Source organism: Hemiscyllium ocellatum, chromosome 11 (assembly GCF_020745735.1).
Source record: "Hemiscyllium ocellatum isolate sHemOce1 chromosome 11, sHemOce1.pat.X.cur, whole genome shotgun sequence".
In the NCBI taxonomy this organism is placed as follows: domain Eukaryota; kingdom Metazoa; phylum Chordata; class Chondrichthyes; order Orectolobiformes; family Hemiscylliidae; genus Hemiscyllium; species Hemiscyllium ocellatum.
Window position 1 is genome coordinate 94,200,438 of NC_083411.1, and position 22,712 is coordinate 94,223,149.

The 22,712-nt window shown below is 38.9% G+C and overlaps 1 protein-coding gene across 1 annotated transcript; it reads right to left on the reverse strand.

The window, feature by feature from the left end:
* Positions 1–325: 325 nt before the first annotated feature.
* Positions 326–18,725, reverse strand: ccnb3 (cyclin B3). The gene is made up of 12 exons (XM_060832270.1): positions 18,517–18,725; positions 18,071–18,208; positions 15,101–15,184; positions 14,821–14,939; positions 13,894–14,011; positions 11,121–11,219; positions 10,338–10,430; positions 9,066–9,203; positions 5,291–5,446; positions 4,685–4,834; positions 4,086–4,216; positions 326–979 (listed from the first exon to the last, which is right to left on the reverse strand). Exons 2-12 carry the CDS (start codon positions 18,140–18,142, stop codon positions 904–906), a joined length of 1,236 nt encoding a protein of 411 aa, XP_060688253.1. The 5' UTR covers positions 18,143–18,208; positions 18,517–18,725; the 3' UTR covers positions 326–903.
* Between the last annotated feature and the right edge of the window lie 3,987 nt (positions 18,726–22,712).

The following is a 22,712-nucleotide window of genomic DNA, read 5'->3' on the forward strand; positions in this document are numbered from 1 at the left end:
ATATCGTGCACTAATTTTCAAATAGTTTGGTTGCAAACATAGTTGGGTGCATGCATTTTTTTTCAGGATCTTTCTACAACAGGGTGGAATAGGTGGATCAAATCAAGCAACAATAAAGACACTTAGTCAACTGCAAGGTGAAGGGGAAAAAAGACGTGAAGAGTTTACAAGTTAATCATTAAAACTGTGTCATTCTGTCGCACTTGTAGTTCCAAAGGGCTAGAGAGTAGATGGTGTAGTTGTCCTTGCATCTTTCCCCTCTTTTCCCAATCTACAAGAACTTCTGACAAAATGTAGAAATACGGGGGGGGGGGGGGGGGGGGGGGGGGGGGGTGAAAATTTACTTACATTCAGTTCAAAAAAAAAGGAACAATTTCACTAACAGTGACAGAACATTATGTGTGAGGACACTCAGTACCCTAATTCTTTCAACAAGATTTTTTAAAATCTACAATGTTAAGAATTGGTACTTTTTTAAAAACTTGAAGTTTAAGATATCAAAACGTCTAATATATTCAGTGGTTATTTATTAATAACATTCTTATGGCAAATAAAAAGAAACAAGCTGTGCCATGTTTTTCACAGGCCAATAGCTCATTGTCACTTACACCATATTCAAAGTTTTAGATTGAAGAGGGGGGAAAAAAAAAATTGTTGAACTTCATGTTTTGAACAGATCAGCCTCTTCTCAGCTCTTCAGTTATTTTGTTATTCAATTGAATTTGAATGTTACATAATAAAAAGTAACAATTATGATTAATTACACAATTGCTTCTGCTTAGCAGAGGTACAGTAAAGCAATATTACACAAGTATTTACACAATATATATACACACATGTAATCAGCTTTATGATTATGGGTGATACAGCACCACTTCCCCAGACTGTCGGGATTTGATTTGATCATGTGTCCACCTTAAGCTGGTCTTCTAACTTCAGAACGTCAATGGGTGGGATTTTTGCTACTTCAAAGAATACCCTAAAACAAAAGACAAGTAAAACTCTCAAGGACAAGAGTAAATATAAGGAAGTGAATATAGGAGGAGAACTAAATTAGGAGTACTTTCAGCTGCAGATTTGGTTACAGCTGAGACACTCACTTTTTCACAGGTTTCAAGCTCACACTTAACCAGATCTAATGTATTGTACACTAAAACTCACCAGCTGTGTCAGATGTGGATTAGTGTAAAAGTTATCTGCTACTGCAACCAAGTGGCCATTCTTAAATGGTAAGAAATAAAAAAGGAACAAAGATGCAGGGATTTAAATTCCTCAAATGGTGAGAAACTAGAAACTGTTAAAAGAAAGAGGATTAACAGCTCATGGACAGATGCAAAATAGCAATCTAAAGAGTTTGTGTGTTGGCCTGTCTTAAGGGGGCTATAATTCAAAAGGTGAGAAAGTTGTGCTTCAGTGATAGTCTCTGCTGATGAGCAAACCTAAAACTTGGGAGGTACTCTCTCAAGATAAAGAGATGATCTTTGATGAGAGGAGAAATTGTTTCACTCAAAGAACTGAGAATCTTTTGAATTCAAAAGTGTAGACACTCCATCATTGATGATATTTAAGGCTGGGATAGACAGATTATTGGTCTCAGAATCAAGGCTGTATTGGAAATGGGTAGAAAAATGATGTTTAAAGCCCAAGATCAGCCAGCAATTGCATTAATGGTGGAGGAGACTTGACAGACTTTACTCCTACTCATGTTCTACACACAGTCTCAAGTCAAACCCTATGTGGAATACTGTAACCATAAGACAATGTAGGGGAAGTATAGCCATGCAGCCTTAAGTCTGCAACAACATTCAATCATGACTGATTTTTCTCAACTCCATTCTTTTGTTTTGCCCTTCCCCAGAACTTTTCATCCCCTTCCTAATCAAAGACCTTCAAATGACTTTGCCACAGAAAACTGTGCAGGCCATGAGTTCCACAATCATTATGGCCTTATAGCAGCTCAGAAAGAATATTCACCTGGTTGTCAATTAGGAATGAGCAACAACGCTGGACATGCCAGCCACATATCCCCAGAAAGATGTTAGTAGTCACCAGAATTATCTGGGGAATTAATAGGCTAAGTTAAGATCAATTTTCATAAACTTGCATCTTCCTTCGACTGCAAAGTAGGGAGGCATTATTTAATTCCAAATAAAAGTAGTAATTCAGTGAAACTTATTTTATTAATAATGTTCAAAGGGGTACACAGAAGGACACCATTCAGGAGTTAAATCAGGAAGCAAAGATATGGAGGCCACAAACATTTACAATATCCATGAATAACTTGGATGAGGAAAGTGAACGTTTGTACATGACAAAAATAGTTTGGAAGACAAGTGTTGAAGCGGACGCAGAGTTTGCAGAGATATACAGTTCCAGTGAGTGGACAAAAACTTGGCAGAAGGAATATAATGTGGGAAAACATAAGGTCATGCACTTTGGCAGGAAGGGAGAGGAGTAGTGATTACTTAAAATGGAGAAAGGCTGCAGCAAATTAAATTAGAGGGGGATTTGTGAAACCTTGTGCTTAGATCACAAAAAGGACAAATGGCAAACAGGGCAGTTCAGTGGTTAGCACTGCTGCCTCACAGCGCGAGGGACCCAGGTTCGATTCCAGCCTCTGGCGACTGTCTGTCTAGAGTTTGCACATTCTCCTTTTGACTGCATGGGTTTCCTCCAGGTGCTCCAGTTTCTTCCCACAATCCAAAGATGTGCAGGTTAGGTGAATTGACCATGCTAAATTGCCCGTCGTGTTCAGGGATGTGTAGGTTAGGTGCATTAGTCAGGGGCAAGAGTAGAGTGGTAGGGGAATGGGCAAGTTTTGAGAGGGTTGGTGTACTTGTTGTGTCAAAAGGGCCCGTTTCCACACTGTAGGAATTCTATGAAATGTTGGCCTACACTTCAAAGAGGTTGGAGTACAGAAATAACTGAGTCTTGCTAAGATTAAATAAGGCAGTAGTTACACCACAGCTAGAATATTGAACATTTTGGTCTCCTGAGGAGACCAAGGAAAGATGCACATTGGAGACAGTCCAGAGAGGATTCACTCGGTCAATCCCCAGGTATAGAGGGATTGTCTTATGACAGGAGTTTGAGTAGATTGGGCCTGTACTCTGATTTAAGGAAAACGAAAGGCAATTGAAACATACAAGATTCTTAGTGGAATGAACAAAACTGCAGATTGTGCAAAGACTAATCGAGTTGGGATTCTACTGACTGGAAGAATGAATGAGAGGTGATCACATTGAAATATACAGAGTTGTGAAGGGGACTTTTTAGGGCAAATGCTGACAGGATTTTTCACCTCATTAGGAGTCTAGAACCAGATCATAATCTCCAAAGTAAGGGATCACCTAGTTCAGATGGAGATGAGAATTTTCTTCAGAGGGTCACGAATCAGTGGTATTCTTCACCATATTGGCTGTGGAGATGGAGTTAAGTGTACTCAAGGCTAAGAAACTCATTTTTGATCAGTAGGAAAAGAGAGCAGGGATGTTGAGGATTATCAGATGATCTAACTGAATGATAGAGCAGACCAATGGGATGAAAAGCCTACTCCTTCTCAAATCAGGAGCGTGTGGGGAGCTGGGACCAATGAAGTGTCAAGGGAGGAGGTGTATAGATTCTTATGGATTACAGATTAAAAAAAAATCATAGCTATGTACCTCCTATATTTTTTCCTAACCGAATGGTGAAATAGGCTAAAGAGATTAACTAGAGTTGAGTGTGGGGTGCTGGAAAAGCATAGCAGGTCAGACAGCATCTGAGGAGCAGGGAAATCAATGTTTTGGGCAAAAGCCTATCATTCGTGAAGGGCTTTGATCCAAAACATCGATTCTCCTTCTCCTCGGACACTGCCTGACCTGCTGTGCTTTGTCAAAACCACATTCTATTCTAATCTCCAGTCCTCACTTTCGCCTAAAGAGATAACTAGCTCACTTGCTCCCATGAAATTTCAAATCAAACGCCACAGCACTTCCTATGGTTTTCACAGCACATCCTCAGACCATAACTAACTTAAGTGTGCCATGTCCACGGTCTCCCTTAAATAGTTTAAAATGTTACCAGATACACAATTAACTTCTTACTTGTGAGCATACTTGTACCGAACAGCCTTCAGCTTTTCATCTGGCTTACTGTAAAGCAAAAGGTTTAGTCTCCTCAGCAGCGAGTGCAAGTCAGTGACATGATATCCAGTGTAATGTTCCAGAGTCGGAGTCTAAAATACAAGAGAATCTGGTGAGCTGGATTGCCTATTTCATGGCGATTTCAAATTAATATAGGTCCACCAAAATGTTAGTAAGTTAATCATATCCTCAGGTTCGGATTTCATAATTACTTAAACAGCAGGAACAGCACAAAGGAGCACAGCATGCTGGAGTACTAATACATCATATCACTAGTGGCACAATGTCAACTACCCCCCCACTCCTTTCCTGACCCAGCACTCAGCCACACTATTTCCAGGGAAATACAGAGTAGATTTAATATTCTGTTTCAGTTTCCCACCTTTCCCTTTTGGGAACTGGAATCTACTGCACAATTCTCACACGTCCCAGTAGCTAGTTCAGAGCAGAGGTCGATAAGCAGAAAACTTGGCAGAACCACATTGTAAAACCACAGGGAAATAAAAAGGACAGGGGTGCAGAAGACAGTCTCTGAATATGCCAACTCAGTTTATGCTCACCCATCCTCCAAGCTCTTTCATCTTGAGGGCTAGTAGCAGGCAGGATGCTGCTAATTTAGAAGCACTCTCCCAGATAAACTCATATTCCTGTAGGGTCAACTCACAGATATAACGTGCAAGCGTCAATGTCTCAAGGTTGGCTCTAGCACACTGTAAATATTCAGATAGAGATAGATTCAGACGATTAATCGCAGACTGCTCAAAACTAAAGCAATATTTCCAATTAACGTGACAAAATAATTCATGAACTGCACTAACAAAATGCTGACATGCTCGTCAGATAACTTCCCCTTCTAACACTCAGTGTTTCAATCCATTTTACCTCCCCATAACAAATGCATCATTTTAGTCATGTTACAAACCATAAATAAGTGCTCAAGCAATCCTTCACAATGCTAAAAATGTCAAAATCTCTTTCAACAATGTTTGTGTTGAATCCCTACATCACGGATAGAGGCCATTTGGCCCGTCAATGCTTCACCAACCATCCAAAAGATCATCCCACCCAGAAGAGGAGTAAACAAAACTGTTTGGGGTCAAATTAGTATGTTCCCTCCCTAGTACACTAAACAACAGGAAAAATTCAAATTATACAAAGTGACCAACCTTTGCATATCTTCTCAAGAATCGATAGGCCACAGGAATATTGATATCAAACTTCAGGGTTCGGAGAATGTTAACCTCCATTGAGAGCAGTTCCTCCCTTTGGTACGCATCATCACAGATGTACAAGAAATCATCCACACAGGGAGGACACCGCTCCTGGAAATGATAAACGTGCATCAACCCAATCCACACTGAAGGCAGCTTACCATCTAAACAATGGCTCCTGCTCCAGCAGCTGCTCAGACTTAATCCATGATCCAGTAGATAAAAGATAGAGATGATTAGCTTTTTTTTCTTTGTCAAAATACCCATGTGTCCAGAGTTATTCAGTAAATATCGTCATAATGGCCTCATTTGCAATACGAGTCTGCAGCCAAAATCAGCTAACCCTTTCTTCATTCCAATACCATTCACTAAAGCATAAGCAAATGACTGGAGGAGCATGGAGCAGTTTGGGAGAAGGGACCTACTCAAGGGCAGCAGGAACTAAAACCTAGTGACAGAGCTCCTATTTTAGACGAGTCTGAACTCAAGTGTGACACCACTGGAAACCAGGTAGGCGATTGTTAAATATTTCTTTCATATTTCATTTGATTGGCCAAGTGGTTTTTAAAAAAAAAAATCAAACAATGATGTTAAGGCTTAAAAGTAGTTAGAAAATTTTTTAAAAATAAGCAAAACCCAAAACTCAGGAAAGAGACTCAATGTCGGCAAGGACTTCATTTGAACCATGCTGGGATCAGTGCCCTGGGTGAATTGTATAACAAGGGCAGTGAATAGCAATTTCCGATAATTAGTGACAGAGTGGGGAGGAAATTGAGTTTTATTGAAGGGAAGTTTAAAAATATTTATTAAAAAACCCAAGAATACAGAGTTGCAAGATAGTTAAAAAAAACCAAGTGATAATCAGAATGTGACAGGAAGGGATAGCAATTATAAGCAAAAGCATGCAGCAGAAATTGCAACAAAGCAATGTGATTAAAAAGTCCTTTCTCTGAATGCATGCAGCATTTGTAACAACAACATTAACTTGTTAATGGTGTAAATATAAATGAATACAACTTGATAGCTATCACTGACATGGTTGCAGGGGGACCAGGTTTGGGAAGTCAACTTTCAAAAGGTATTCAAATATTCTGGACGAATACGCAAAGGGGAAAGGTGGGGTAACTTTGTTTAAAAAAAAGGGATAGTATCATTGTGGTGTTGAGTGGTTACATGGGTCCAGTTGATTGTGATGCAAGTATCAGTTTGGATGTAAATAAGTTATGGGTGAGATGGAAGAGGAGAGTCATCTACAAGGCTGCAAAAAGTGTTGCCTCATTGTAGGATATCATGTATTAAAAAAATTAGTGCAAGAAAGGCACTGCAGTTGTCAAGCGATTTCAATCTAGACATTAACAGGACAAATCAGTTGGACAAAGGGAACATGAAATACAATTTTGCAGAGTGCATCAGGATTAGTCTTAGAGCAATATGTTGCACAACTTAACCAGCTACAGGATACTTTAGCTCTATAAATGTGCAATGAATGCGTTAATAAGGAAGTTAATCATTAAGGATCCTTTAACAGATGTTAATGACAAAATGGAAAAATTTCATAGTGAGAGATAATAAACCAGTGTCTTCAAGTTAAATAGGGGCAATTACAGAAGGATGACTAAAGTTATCTAAAGCACTATATTGAAAAGGTCAATAGACAGACAGTGGCAGACATAAAAGCTGTTTTTATAAATGCTCAGCAACAGAAATTCTTGTCAAAAAGGAATCAAAAGGGCAAACCACCACTGGTAAATTTGACTTGTATTGCTCGGGGGCTGAAGTTTCAAAACAGGGATTGGGGACAGCTTAACAGATGAGATGCTGATATGTTGTTTTCTCCAGTGGGAGAATGTCAAACTAGTGGATGTAGTTAACATAAGGGGATGCAATACAAAGCGTGTCTGGAATTCTCGACCTCACGTATGGGAGCCGGATAACAAAGTCATCGTCGTCGTCATCAGAATGTCCTACCCCTGTTTTTAATTTCTTATTCAAGATTCTCAATATAGCATTATATCAATTCATAGGAATATGACTAGAAAAATTGACGGTCAAATAAATTGACATTAGGAGTTAAAGTATCAGAGAGAGAGTATGCAAGAAAATATAAAAGGGGAATTTCAATTCTTAAGACCTAAAACAGTTGAAGGTTTAAGTAACAAACAGCAGGGTGAAGAAAATGAAGCATGTACAAAAGCCAGTATTGGAGGATAGTAAAACATTGTCGAGCTGGACAAGTTAAAATAGCGGGGTAGGGGGATATGGAGTGGTGACGAACGAGAAGAACTTGACATAAGTCAGGATACAGCCAGAATTTAGATAAGCTCAGCTTTATATGAACAAAGTTATGAGAAGTAACCTACTTAGTTCCCTGAACCTACTATACTATTCAAGAACTATTTCCTTCACCTTCCCACCTATCTCTCCGACTAATGAGCAAAGGGTGAAAAGTTATCTACTGAACATGAAGACTCTACTTCCACCATTCTTTGATGAAGGGAGTTCCAAAGACTCATTAACCCACCAGAAGAGTATAGTCTCCTGAGTTAATTAGGTAGCTCTCGGTTCTAGATTTTTCCCCACAGAAGGGAACATTTTTCCATTTCCACCTTGTCAAGACCCTTCAGGTATATTCCAATCAAGTCCTCTCTCATCTGGGTGAATTCCAGTTTCTACATAGTTAGCCTGTCCAACAGGTTATTAAGAAAACCCCCACTCATTCCAAGTAGCAGACTGGTATGCCATCCCTGAAGGCATCCACATTAGTCACTTTAAAAGGACCAAATACTGCATACAATACTCTCGATGGTCTCACCAGTGTTCTATATAACTGAAACATAACCTCTCCATTTTTGTACTCAATCCCCTCACAATAAACATTCTATTATTTGCTTAATTATTTGCATCTTAACCTTCTGTAGTCCCTTCACCATTTACATATATGTTTTCATTCTTCTTGCAAAAATAAAAGAACCAATTTCATAATTGACCCAAAATATACTCCATTACCAAATCACTGCCCCACTCGTTGGACAGATCTATTTCCCTTCAGTAGTTTTACACCACTTCACAACTTATTCTCCTATCCATCTTTGTGCCAACAGCAAATTTAGTTAGCTGTTATACATTCAGTCCTTTATCCAAGACACTAAATGTAAATAGCGAATGCTGGAGGCTCTAGCACACCATTCATCACATCTCAACTGGAGAATGGTTACAACACCCAACAATCTTTTATCCATACTAAAAATCCATACTACCTGGACCAAGAGCTTTCATATTCCACAATAACTTTGATGTGACACTTCATCAAATGCCTTCTAGAAATTTAAGCACATCTGCCAGTTTGTCCTTATCCACAAGTCATTTTCTCAAAGAATACAAGCGAATTGGTTAAACAAAAAACTTCCCTTTCACAATGTTGACTCTGCCTGATTAATTAAAGTGCACTGGTACAACATCTTTATTAATGGCTTCTAAAATTATCCCCAGTAGATGTTAATCTAGTTGCCTGTAGTTTCTTGCTTTCTGTCTAACCTTTTTGAAGAGAAGGATTTCACCTAATTTTCTTAATCTAATGGAATTTCTCCAGGATAAGAAGGAGATTATGGAAAATTAAAACCAATACATCAACAATCTTATTTGTTATTTAAGAAACTAGGATGAAGTGCATCAGGACCCATTGAAGGGTGTGAGGAAAGAAGTTTAAAAGAGTCTGATAAAAGTTGCTTACATCAAATTTTGCAGCAATGAGGATTGCAGTAGAACCCAGAAGTTGCAGTGTTTCCCTCATACACACCGTCAGTGCCAGGTAATGATCCACTAGCTTCACTGCTAGGTACAGAGTCTCATGATTCAGTTCAAAATTTTCCTTTTGAAAATTAAAAAAATAAATTATTGGATTGGGAGCTTTGCATGAAATTAATCACAGCGTAGTGCAAAAAGCTATGAACAATATGTCCAATAGATCAATGAATAGGAGGGAGGTCAAGTTAAACCACATGTATGCTAACCAAATGCTTTGAGGACACTGGCAGTTACCTGGAGGATACCAAATGAATGTTACTGTTAGAACTAGTGGACAATTATACATCACCAAACTGAAGGTGCAGTCATACAGCACCTTTAAACAAATATGCAAAGGTGCTTCATTAAAATTCAATATTAAGCCAGAGATATTAGAACATATTTTCAAAAGCTGCAAAAGGTTTAAGAAATAGAATGAGGTAGCTTTTAGGGTGCAATTCCAGAGATTAATGGATAGGTAGCTGAAGGCACAGCCATGAATGGTGAAATCTTTTTAAAAAAAGAATACAGGAGAAACAAGATCACCAGGCTTGAGGTGGTTATGGAGGACTTGTGAAGAGAGATTAAAATATACAAATCAGACTTATTAAATAGCATAATAGCTTTGAAGGTTTGAAATGGTCCACTGTTTTTAAACATTATTGGCTTTTCTTTAGAAAATTTGAAGGGAAAATAGTGAAGAGGCAGCTAGTGATAGAAATCTACTGATTGGAAGATACCCAAATCTTGAGGTAAAATAACATGCTTCAAAATTACTCACCCTGCTATTAGTCTCATCTTTGCTTCCATTGTAAATGTCCCCACTTATGGGTAATGTACTTTTCCCACAACCTTCTGCCGGATAGCTAACTGGAGTGCCAGGCCTCTAGGAATTCTCTGGTATGTCTTTGCTTAGCACTCCAACCACAACGCCATAAACAAACACAGATCTAATACCATCTATCAACCCCTCAGAAAACGAACAGGAAATGACATCACCACAAACCCCAGGAACCTCATCCAGGACAAACATAAATAGAAAGCAGGAGACAACAGCTTCGCTTCACTTGGAGGTCACCACTGATGTTACCAAGCCAGGTAATGAAACATCTGGAAATCAAACCTACAGCTCAGCGAGCAAACACACTCCAGAACCAAAAATTACAAAACAAGAAAAAAAAATCAGTCCAAAGTGTCTAAAAGGTGACTGTTTACTCACCTGCACCTCAACCATCCAGTCGACTAAAATTCCCCTCATCTCAATGTTCAGGTCAGGTTGCTTTTCCATATAGCCTTTTAGAACAAATTGTTTCTGCCAAACAAACACATGGTTCTAGAATGAATCTATTTATTTTAAATGTTTGTGCAATTAATAATGAATTAAGTCCATTCAAACCACAAAAACATTAGAAAATTTCAGCTTCCAGCTGTTCCCAATTTCTACTTATTGCTCCATTTTATGAATAAACCTGGAATCCAAGAGGTTGGCTGTGGATTCTCAGTTGCAAAGTTGGACTATTTGGAACCTCAAAACTAGACTTTGTAAAATTTATTCTATCACAGAATCCATTAGACAAAGTCCTGAAGTAATACACCAACTCCAGAGTGTTTAGTTCTCACATTGGATTTGACTCCCTATTTCTAGAATCTAGACGAGTACAGAAATGAAATTGTACAGAGTAAAAGTCAAGATATTTATCCAAATATTTTTGAAAGATCTATGCTTTGATCAAGTTCGTTAGCATAGTTAGCAAACCTGCAGGTGGCATCAGTACTTTTGTATAACTGCTATCCAATTTCTAGACAGCTCCTCAAATGTTGTTAGACAGCAAATGCAGAGCACTGGGTATAAAAATATGGAATGACAAGACAATGCAGAGAATTAAAACACAGACTAACTGTAACAATTTGCCAATCCCATCCACTTTGTTTCAAAGAATACAAAACCAAATGATGCTTTTAGGGAGAAAGCAGAAAAGTTACAAGATAATAGTTTGCTTACCTCCCTCTCCTTCATATAGTTGAATATATCATTCACATAGATTGCATTCAGGAATGGGTCTTTCAAATTCTCTTCATCAACTTCATCATAGTCAGGCAACTAAAACCATGAGAAATTCTCCAGTTAATTATAGAGTCATAGAGTGATAGAGATGTACCGCATGGAAACAGACCCTTCGATCCAACCAGTCAATGCCGGCCAGATATCCCAATTCAATCTAGTCCCACCTGCCAGCACCTGACCCATAGCCCTCCAAAACCTTCCTATTCATATACCCAAATGCCTCTTAAATGTTGCAATTGTACCAGCCTACACCACATCCTCTGACAGCTCATTCCATACACGTACCATCCTCTGCAGAAAGAGAGTTGCCTCTTAGGTCTCTTTTATATCTTTCCCCTCTCACCCTAAACCTACGCCCTCTAGTTCTGGACTCCCTCCACCCAAGGAAAAAGACTTGTTTATTTATCCTATCCATGCCCCTCAATTTTGTAAACCTCTATAAAGGTCACCCTGCAGCCTCCGACGTTCCAGGGAAAACAGCCCCAGCCTGTTCAGCCTCCCTAGAGCTCAGAACCTCTAACCCTGGCAACATCCTTGTAAATCTTTTCTGAACCTTTCAAGTTTCACAACATCTTTCCGATAGGAAGGAGATCAGAATTGCATGTAATATTCCAACAGTGGCCTCATCAATGTCCTGTACAGCTGCAACATGACCTCCCAACTCCTATACTCAATACTCTGACCAATAAAAGAAAGCATACCAAACGCCTTCCTCACTATCCTATTTACCTGCGACTCCACTTTCAAGGAGCTATGAACCTGCAATTCGAGGTCTTTGTTCAGCAACACTCCCTAGGACCTTACCATTAAGTGTACAAGTCCTGCTAAGATTTGCTTTCCCAAAATGCAGCACCTCGCATTTATCAGAATTAAACTCTGTCTGCCACTTCTCAGCCCATTGTCCCATCTGATCAAGATCGTGTTGTAACCTGAGGTAACCTTCTTCGCTGTCCATTACATGTCCAAATTTTGGTGTCATCTGCAAACTTACTAACTGTACCTCTTATGCTCGCATCCAAATCATTTATGTAAATGACAAAGTAGAGGACCCAGCACTGATCCGCTCGCTACTCTGAAATGCTATTAAGTAGCATTCTCTATACAGTTTTAGTTCAACACCAGAATGAAATACACAGAGACCTAGTGAGGAGCTTTGCATAACAGATGCCAATAGTGCATGGAATCTGATGAACCTAAGCCTAGGTTGATACAAAATAGTTTTACAAGGATATGATAATAAATTGAATGGACAAGGATACACTTTCTCAACAAATCAGGGGGTCTCGGTCTTAATTGTTTTCAGGACTTAAAAACGTTAGAATAAAGCTGCTGACCAAATAATCCTCAGGTATCTTTTATCTCAACACCTTTTTGAAATTAGAGAGAAAAAAAACTTTTCTTGAATAGAATTTGAAGGCAGTCTTCTTCTAAATTCATTCCTTGGAAAAAAGATTAAAAAATCTTGCATCCACAAATATTTTCCAAACTGGCTATGATCCATTTTGAATTTTTGGTAGAGAGTGGGAAAAGCAGGTGGCTGGCCTGTCTTTGGTAAGTAATCATGACTCGAGTATATGATTAACAAGGCCAGTTTGGTCACCCATTTTGACCTGACCGAGAGGTGGTGGTAGTAAGCAATGTTTTTGAACGTCCACACAGCAGTCGCACATCCAAAGTTGTGAGGAAGCAAATCTGTACAGAGAGAAACTTGCAGGTGGTACTTTCAGGTATCTGCTGTCCTTATCCTTTTATGTGGTAGGCATCAAGAATTTGGAAGTTGCTGTCTAAGGAGGCTTGATAAGTTTTGGTTGCTCTTAAAAGAAAAAATCCCTCAACTACTAAGTTTTAAGTATGTTACTTTGTCCTCGATGACACCAAGCTGGATTCTTGTTGGAAACAAATACACCTGAACAAGCTAGCTTTTCAGACTTGCAGGCTGATGTACACAGCAGTAACACAGAATAGAGTTGCTATCCCAAGTTTAGATTGCTCTGCGTAACGCACATTTCATTAGTGAATTCTTGTTAAAGTGATTGATGAAGCACAAACCTTTAATGTCTGTCTGCTGAAACGCGATTAAATTACCAACACTAAGTGCTGTTTCTGAAGTGTGATTTTTCTGTAAATCAGAATTGTACAAGAATACAACCATTGCATTAAAAAAAACTACTTGTATAGCTCAAATCTAACAAAGAGAAAGATGCTGTGGAACTTTGATTTCTTTTCTTTCTTTGGGAAAGGGATGATTTGTGCTGGTGGCATGAGAATCACAGCAGCCTACGCTAGTGTCTGCTGAAATCAGAAAAGGTGGGTTGGTCAGGAGGGCCTGCCACATTGCACTGACTGACATATTGTCAAGTTAAATGAAACAAACAAATTTTCCCTTCAGTCCTCATCTACCCACTGACTCATGGCACTTCATCCTCCAAGACAAGGAATGTTGTCTTACTCAGCCCCACGGTACATTGATCAAGAACCCACTCACTGCACTTTGTCAGCCTGACTATTAACATTCCAATATGCCATTTCGATTTCAAATTACTCACTGATTTGAGACTGCTGGTACAGAATAAATGTTGTGTAGTTGTCTACATGGCCAGCACAAGTTTAGCTTTAATCATAAAAGTACTTTTAGATGGAGTAGTGGAGTCTGTTGCTAGATTGTCAAATCCAGCAGCAGACCACACTGCTCCATCTAAAGTTTGTTTACCTTGGGGTCTACTGATTTATCTACATCAGCTGCTTTTTCTTCAGTCGGTACCGGTCTCTTGGGTTTCTTCTGTACTCCTGCATTATCCTGATGCTCCAGAGGAGCTTTAGGTTCTGTACTGAAGGAAGAAATCAGAAGAATGGAATTCTTTAGTACTCTGCATCATCCATTGTGTAATTAATAAGTCTGTCACTAGCATCACAAGTCAATTTCAATATCTTTAGAAGAATACCTAACATGTTTCTCTACAAGATTCCTCAATCTCAGCAGTATCCTGATTAATCCAAAACTTTATTAAAATCAGTAATTCAAATGTTAACAAAGCTGGATCATATTTTACACAGTTAAAGTTTAGCTATGGTATTGAACTAAAAGTGTTGTATAGAATCCAAATTAAACTTTCATGCAGTAAATGAATGAAAATTAAATGTAATTTACAGAAGAATGATATATAGATGGACATGTTAATCACTTACAAAAAGGTATTATTGTCTTTCATCTGTTTGTACACACATACAAGTGTATAGTTATGAACATTTAAATTTAGAAACAAAAAAAATTGAGATATAGTGTCCTACTACCTTTTTTGGGTCTGGAACAGTTTGCAATTATACCAAAATTATTAACATCTCAAACTGAACATCTTGGAATGATAAAGAAAAATTCCAGCGGTATTCAAATGTAGCAGCTAAGAGATTACCAAGAAATTGTGCCAGCTAAACATTCAGCCCTCAACCACCAGAGAAACAAAATAACTCCTCTCGCATCTCAAATTTTGGTTGAGGGATGCTCCTGCCACTTGCCTTAGTTACTACAGTTAAAGCAACTTGAAAAATACAGAAATTGCAATATGGTGCTATACAAAAAATGTGAACACTGACATATACTCAGAACTCAAAACATTGAACCCAGAAAGAGGACTTTCACCTTTTTAAATTATTCTCTTCATTTTTCAAGGTTTCTTGTGCAATGACACTTTTTTGAGTTTTCTTACCCACCACCTTCCCAGCTTTTTTCTTCGAAACCTGATCTTGACCTTGTTTGGCCTATTAGCAGTGAAAAGAAAGGTTAGGATAAGATATTAGTTAAACAACACACTTCCTCTAGTCAAGTTGTTAAAAACTAAAAGAGGTATAAAACCCATTTATTTTGGACAGAAGGGTGGTTTCACCCATATTAAAGAAAGCAATCCAGTCACAGAACTTACATTTGTGAGATCTTCAAAAGCGGATCTCTTCTTGGGCCCACCTTGGGGCGATGAAGGGGAACGTTTGATATGAAGGCAATCATCCTGAAAGGGAGATGTAGGAATTAGTATGCAATTGAAATCAAAGCATTGGCCATTAAAAATCTATGCAACTTTCCAACAGCTACAGTGCTAGAAAAAGAATATTTATTACTGATTGTGGACAATACAGAAAGAGGCCCTTCAGCCAACTCATCCACAGAGACCAGGCTTCCTAACTGAAAATCCTATTTGCCAGCATTTGGCACATATATCCATACACTTGTCCAGATGTCTTACGTGTGGTAATTGTACCTGCCTCTACCAATTCCTCTGGCAGCATTTTCCACATGCTTACCACCCTCAGAAAGAAAGTTTATTTTCGCCTTCACATTAATTTGCTTCTCAACAAACCTGACACTTCCTCAGGCAGAAACAGTAAATAAGCTACATGAATCCTGACTTCCACTGATACTGTTCAGGGTAACAAATGCAAGGAACCACCTTGGCTAAGACTCTTAAATAAAAAAGAGGGAATTAATATGCTAAACCACGGAGAGTTGTTTATTAGCTGCTTTAGTAAATCAAATGAAGACAAACTAAAATAGATAATCTTACATTTCAAATTTTGGATTATAAAACATTCAAGAAAAACAAAACATTTGTTTGTGAAGGACTTGTATAATGCCAGGATTGCAAAGTCAAAACTGAATTGTATTTCGAAAGTACACTTGGACCAATCCCATTAAAAACAATGGGGCCGATTTTAACGGTCTTAAAATATATCACTATATCAGAATTAGCTTTCCGCTTCCAATCTGATGTTAACAGCATTCTAAAGCCCTGAGAAAATTGAATTTTGTTCAATATTGGAATGTTCATCCCCAATTGTCTTTGAACAGAATGGCTTGTTTCAGAGGGCAGTTCAAAGTCAAATGTTACTGTGGATCTAGAGTTACTTGTATAGCCAGATCAGAGGATGGCAGATTTCCTTTCCTAGAAAGGAAACATTCGGGAACAAGATGGGTATGTACACCATCAGGCTAACTTTTTAAATCGCAGATTTTACTGTACTCAGAATTTGACCATTTGCCATAGTGGGATTTAAAGCCACGTATCATGAATATGAACCCGGAGCTCTAGATTAGGAGAAAGTGAGGGCTGCAGATGCTGGAGATCAGTCTAGATTAGTCTAGTGATATTTCTGTTATGCCACTGCCTCCCCCAAAGTAAAATGACGAGCAAGTGTTTCTGGAAAGATTATTTGAAACCTTCTTGCATCTGAAGTGAAGTATGTAACAATGATGCTAAATACTTCGTTTAGAAGATTAATATCAACACACATCTTCAGAGCCAATTTGTCCACGTTGAAGAATATGAGAGCATCATTCCAACAATCTAAAATGCTAGCATCTTTTGAAGTAATAATGATATTGTTACACATTTCCAACATTATATGTTATTACTCAATGCTGTGTCTTGGTCAGCATCAAACCTGTCCTCAAGAACAAGTGGAGTTAGTTACAACGGATTCTGAATTCTTTAGTGAAGCATTAGAGTTTCCAAAAACTACAAGAGCAACCTCTGCCAGCAAAACCAATTTGCTAAAAGCTATTTTCACAGTGAAGTCCAGATGTGTCCAAAAGGTATAACACCATAACTCATACTCCAAGAGGAGGTCAAGAAGCCACAGGTGAAAAACAGCTACAATTCAATCTTACAGGACTTGTATTATTTTCAAACAAAACATTAAAACTTGCCAACGTGCTGAACAATGCAACACTGATGTAAGACAAACTTGTAAACATCAAAAGGAGGAAGTCATCTCCAACATACCGTCAATATTAAATACACAACTTAGGACCAATTTTTGCTGCAAAACAATGGACAAACTACTCCAGTTTGAGGAAGGCAAACATCTAGAATTTGAAAAAGGATGCAATTGTCCAAACGCAAGTATATTTAATACAAAGTTCAGCAAAATGTCACAAGCTACACAATGTGTATTGAAAAAAGGATGTATTACACACCGCTGGAGCAGGTGGGACTGGAACCCAGGCCTTCCACCTCTGAACAAGGAGGCCTGGGTTCCAGTCCCACCTGCTCCAGACATCTATAATATCTCAAGGGGATTAGAAAATATCTACCTTGGAAACAAATCAGTGGAAACAGGTGTTTGGGCTGTGCAACAGCTGCTACTCTGCTAGAACAATTCAAATTTAAGCATGTGACCAGATTTAATTGCAAATTTTGCCATAATTAATCATAGGTCTTTATAACTGATGAACCTTTGAAGTTTAACATTGTTTCTCAACCCATATCCAAGACATTTAAATCTCACTTTTAGATATAGGAGTATAATTTAGGTCAAGTTCTACTTTACAATATAGGAAGTTATGTTGACATTCATCCAACTTCAGACTCAAACTAAGGGACTCAATTTTAAAAAACAGAAAATGGTGGAAATAATTAGCATTTCAATTTTTGCAGGGAGGGAAACTAAATTAACCTTTCAGATAGTTGACAGTTCATTAGAATGCTAACCAGAAACGTTAAATTTGTTCCTCTGTTGTTGTATGGTCTCGAGTATGTCCAGCAATCTATGATCTTTCATATTTTACAGTTTAGGAGATTTCCTGCTGTTGTTAGCCAAGATTCAGTTAGATCAACAGATCGAAAGTAGACTTTCAAATATAAACATATACCACACTGCTGATTTCCTTCCGTTTAAAACCAAACAAACATTCTTCCTACAGAAAATACCTGTTGTGACATTATCTAACGTAATAAAAATTGATGCTGTTGCTTAATGCACAATCTGGAATGCTTGCTGATGGCTTTTTAAAACGACCCTAATCTATCTCTCTCTCTCACACACACACACACACACACACACACACACACAACCTCTCAGGTTTTTTTTTAAAATGGCATTTAAGATAATGCTCTTACCTTCTCCGTTATAGAAGGTTCCTTCCCAAATGATCTACATTGAGGGTTATTTGCTTCCGAGGCTTGCGGCATTGCTCCGGCAAGCCTGAAGGAGGGTGGGGGAAAGAGGGAAGGTAGGGAAGTAAAGGACCAGATAACCTAAGGAGAAAAAAGTGAAAAGTTAACATTTGATTAGTGGGAGAAGAAGACCTGGAGTTCTATTATTTGCCATAATATCATACTATAACAAAACGACACTCATTTAGCAAATACATATGGTCGCATCCCACATGCTGTTGACTCTCTAATCGAAGTGCAGTCCTCTTGGGATTTGTGCGTGCGTGGGAGAAGGGGAAGGTGGGGGAAAAGAGGAATAGTAGGTCCACGTACAGTAAGTAATTTGCAACAAATGCATCATTGCTAAATGCAACCAGACCGAATGAAACGAGCGGCAGCAATTCACTAACCTGCTGAAACTCCAACTTTGTGGGAGCGATGCTGATTGAAAACAGCAGACTGGGTGAGAGACTCTAAATGCAGAGAGTTGAGGAAGGAGCGTTGCTGCAAGTACAGGACAGCGCGATTACCCGTGCTCTGTTAAAGGTGTAAGTTAGTGGGTATTAAACAGTGGAGAAACTCCTGACTCCACACACACCGCTCACTCTCCCTGCCCCGCACACCTTGTCTTTTTGAAAAGTGCGGCATAGCCCCTAGTTTTCCACTATTGGCTGCAGGCTAGTCAGAGCTGGCCAATCAGAACGCCGCCAGGATGCGTTGCGAGTTCGCAGTTGCTATGGGAGGAGCCTTTTTCAAAATGGAACGCGCCTGACCAATGAGGGGAGAGGGGCGGGGCTCGGTGAGTGGGTGGCAAAGGCAACTTGTCTCTTTAAAGGCAGAGCAAGCCAGCAAGAGAAGGCAGCTGCAACTCTCTCCACTCTGGTGGTATCTGAGCGAGAGAAAGGGGGGAAATAATAATCCCGCAAAAAGAAACAGTTCATATTTAGAGTCTAGTATGATTCTTTATCAGAACATTACCTTGTTGCTGCCTGCTGCTGAGTCTGCTGCAAATGTGTTGCTGGTCAAAGCACAGCAGGCCAGGCAGCATCTCAGGAATAGAGAATCTCCAGCATCTGCAGACCTCATTTTTTATCTCCAGCATCTGCAGACCTCATTTTTTGAATTCTCTATTCCTGAGATGCTGCCTGACCTGCTGTGCTTTGACCAGCAACACATTTGCAGCTGTGATCTCCAGCATCTGCAGACCTCATTTTTTACTCCTGCTGAGTCTGCCCAACATTTCCTGTTTTCCTGGCATCTATTGTATTCCACATTTATTTAACAATGAAAACATCGGGGAAGGAAGGCATATGTTAAATAAACGAATGAGAGGGCGGCAGTTCCAAATGATGTTTCTTAACGGCATATTATTTCATTATATTTGCATTTGATATATTCCTGATGAAGGGCTTATGCCTGAAACGTCGACTCTCCTGTTCCTTGGATGCTGCCTGACCTGCTGCGCTTTTCCAGCAACACATTTTTCAGCTCTGATCTCCAGCATCTGCAGACCTCACTTTCTCCTTTGGTATATCATAGTAAAATATAATATGAACACATTAGCATTCAATTAATACAATTTATAACCTTTTTTTTGCTCCCTGATTGATTCCAGTCTAGATGTTATTTACTTTGTCCAGAGTGTTTGTTGGTTCAATGAAAACTCCAATGTGAATTCTAGTCAATAGTTGAACAGAATCCTGCACATGCATGAACTATAATTGCTTCCGTCAAAAACAATTCCTTGATGTGAATTGAGGATTCATAGCAGGTACATTTACATACTTTGAAAAAATGTTGCATTATTGATTTTTTTTAACCCTTGCAGTTGCTTGATTTGAAGTAAAAGGAATTGCGGATACTGTAAATCAGAAGCAAAACCAGAAATTGCCGGAAAAGCTCAGCGGGTCAGGCAGCACCTGTGCAGAGAAGTCAGTGTTAAAGTTTTGGATAGAGTACCATTCTTCTGAATCTGATTTGATGTATTTTGTTTGGTGTTTTGTGTCCTTAATTATCAGATAGTGACAGTTGATACTTACTGGGACATAATGGTATGGAGGTGCCAGTCTTGGACGGGGGTGTATAAGGTCAGAAGTCACGTAGCACCAGGTTATAGTCCAACAGTTTGTTTGACATCACAAGCTTCTGGAGTGCTGCCCCTTCATCAGGTGAAGCGATGGAAGGCATACAGGCACAGAATTTATATGCAGAGAGATCAAGTGATCATACAATGGTGTGAGTGGAATGTCAAATAATAAGTATCTGCAGGTGATCAAAAATGTCAGACGTGTGAGTAAAGTGTCATTAGTTGAATAATAAGTAAAATGGATGACATATAATCCAATTAATTGAGGTAGAGACATAATTACAACAACTTAAAAATAAAGTGCTGTTGGAGACAAACCAAATGGCTAGAATAACATTCTTACCAGATTGCTATTCACTAAGGATTGGATCAGCATTTGCTGGTGTCAGCAGCAATGGCTCTATGATTAATAACAGGTCATCTTCAGACTGAGAGTCTGGGCTTTTCTCATGCTGTTTTTATACTATGGAGATTTTTGTTCGACACTTCGGTTTCTGCACTTCTGTTGTATGTTGATTGTGTTTCTTCCTCAAACCAGTTCAATGGCCCTCTTTTGCTTCAGTAGTTTTGGAAATAGTTTCTCTGGCTGTACCAGGCTCTTCAGGTGGGTAAAAGGAACCCCCCCCAGCTCCCCTCCTCATAAACCCAGGAAGACAACTGTTTCAATTTTTTTAGTTTGAACAGAATATTGAATTTTCTCTATGTAGTCATTCCAGTTCTCTGTATTTCCATCATACAGTTTGATGGAACCAAAATTTCCCACCATTTCTTTTTAAATTGGAAAGGCCTACATAGCATAACATATCACAAAAGAAAGCATTACTTTGCTTCTCCTTATTTAAAACAAAGTACTCCTATATCTTTCCAAGTGTCAGCTCATATCATTTCCCTTCATATAGGATATTCCTTATTCATGGCATTTATTAATAGTAGAGCATTTGCCGAGCTTCTTTTACACTGTTCACCTCTTCCCTGGGGTGAACGTTTTTTTGTACTGCTGCAGTATGGAGATGGATTTATTTTCTTCTTTTTATCAAAGTGCCTCCAAGATCTTCTGTTTTTGATAAATCAATGGATTGACCCTGTGAATCTCAAAGCAATTTTCATTCTTGTTGTCAGTTTACTTCTTGTTTTATATATCAAGAAAGACCAGGAGGCCGAAACGATATACAGCAGGAGGTTTTGTTATGGAGATGTTTACTCTACAAGCAACAGATTAAACTGAACTGTTTCCTGTCCAAAATAGCCGATGACATTGTGGTATTAAAGATTTCAGAAATTAATAACTGTTCATGGATTAAATAAATCAACAAGGATAAACATACACATGGAAAGCAGCAATAATTCTGCCTGCACTAAGCTGTTAACGAACAAAGACAGGTGATTGCATAGACACTGAAAACAATTAGCCATGTCTTGGGAAGGGAGTCAAGAATACATAAACAAAACTGCTTTGATACCTGTTTGATAAACTTGATGCTTTACTGCCACAGAAGACAAGGATTGCTTTGCAGAAGAATTTAAGGAGTTAATCACTGGAAACAGACAGTTAAGACCAAATGTAAAATGTAACGAAAAAGTTACTTCTCATAAGGAAACAAGCTGCAGTCTCAAGGACTCTAGGAGATTAATCAATATTTTGAATGAAAAGACTTGAAGTAATTGCACAGAGGCTAGTGGGGAGATTCCGAATCTCCTGGCTTTTTTATTTTATTAAACAGTACAAAATACAGTGAACAATAAACAGAAAGCAGCAGTTTATAAAAAAAAACGACTATGTACAAGGCAAAGGGCAGCAAAGCCAAGCCCGGCTGTTCAACCAGTTTTCAGGGAGATGAGGACAAACCTCAAATCCCACTTCCGTTCATCACAAAGATAACAGTAACAAACACAGTCAAGACAGTGCAATCAAATGAGAAACAGTGCATAGAACACAGACCCAATATAGCTATAAAAAAGACATCTGACACCTGTCCACAAAACATACTGATCAGACCATCCTTGGCTAGCCTTCCTGCAGGACAATGCTCAGCCTTCCCATCTCTGGCCACCCTGCATACTGAACCTTCTGTCTATTTGTTTTTTTTTTCTTCTTTTTTTCACTCCTGTCTATCTTTTTTGCTCTTTTTCTTCCTTTCTTTCCCCTTACACTACCACCTGATAGTGGTAGTGTTTATTTCTCCCCAGCATCCATGTCGTGTGTATGCAGGTATTGGACACAGTGAAAAACAACAAGTGTGTAAATCTTTATTTTTATTCCAACACCAGGAAGAAAGGAAACACGCTTCTCAAAGGGCAATGCTGCATGATCAAACAGTGGAGGGGAGGGCAGGGATTAAATCAAAATAGAGTTGGAGGGGGAAATAATACACTCCACTCCCTGCGGGCCCACCTTTCCCTGAAAATCTCAGGGGTGTTGATGGACACCACGTGCTCCTTCTCCATGGACACCCAGGCTCTGACATAACTGTGGAAGAGGGGTAGGCAATCGGCCCTAACGACCCCCTCCATGGCACACTG

Coding starts and splice junctions, on each gene's coding strand:
- ccnb3 (XM_060832270.1), bottom strand. CDS start 18,142: ATGCCGCAAGCCTCGGAAGCAAATAACCCTCAATGTAGATCATTTGGG. Junction 9,204..10,337: donor ACTGGATGGTTGAGGTGCAG/GTGAGTAAACAG, acceptor AATTTTCAAAAG/GAAAATTTTGAACTGAATCA. Junction 5,447..9,065: donor TCATTGCTGCAAAATTTGAT/GTAAGCAACTTT, acceptor TATCATTTCCAG/GAGCGGTGTCCTCCCTGTGT.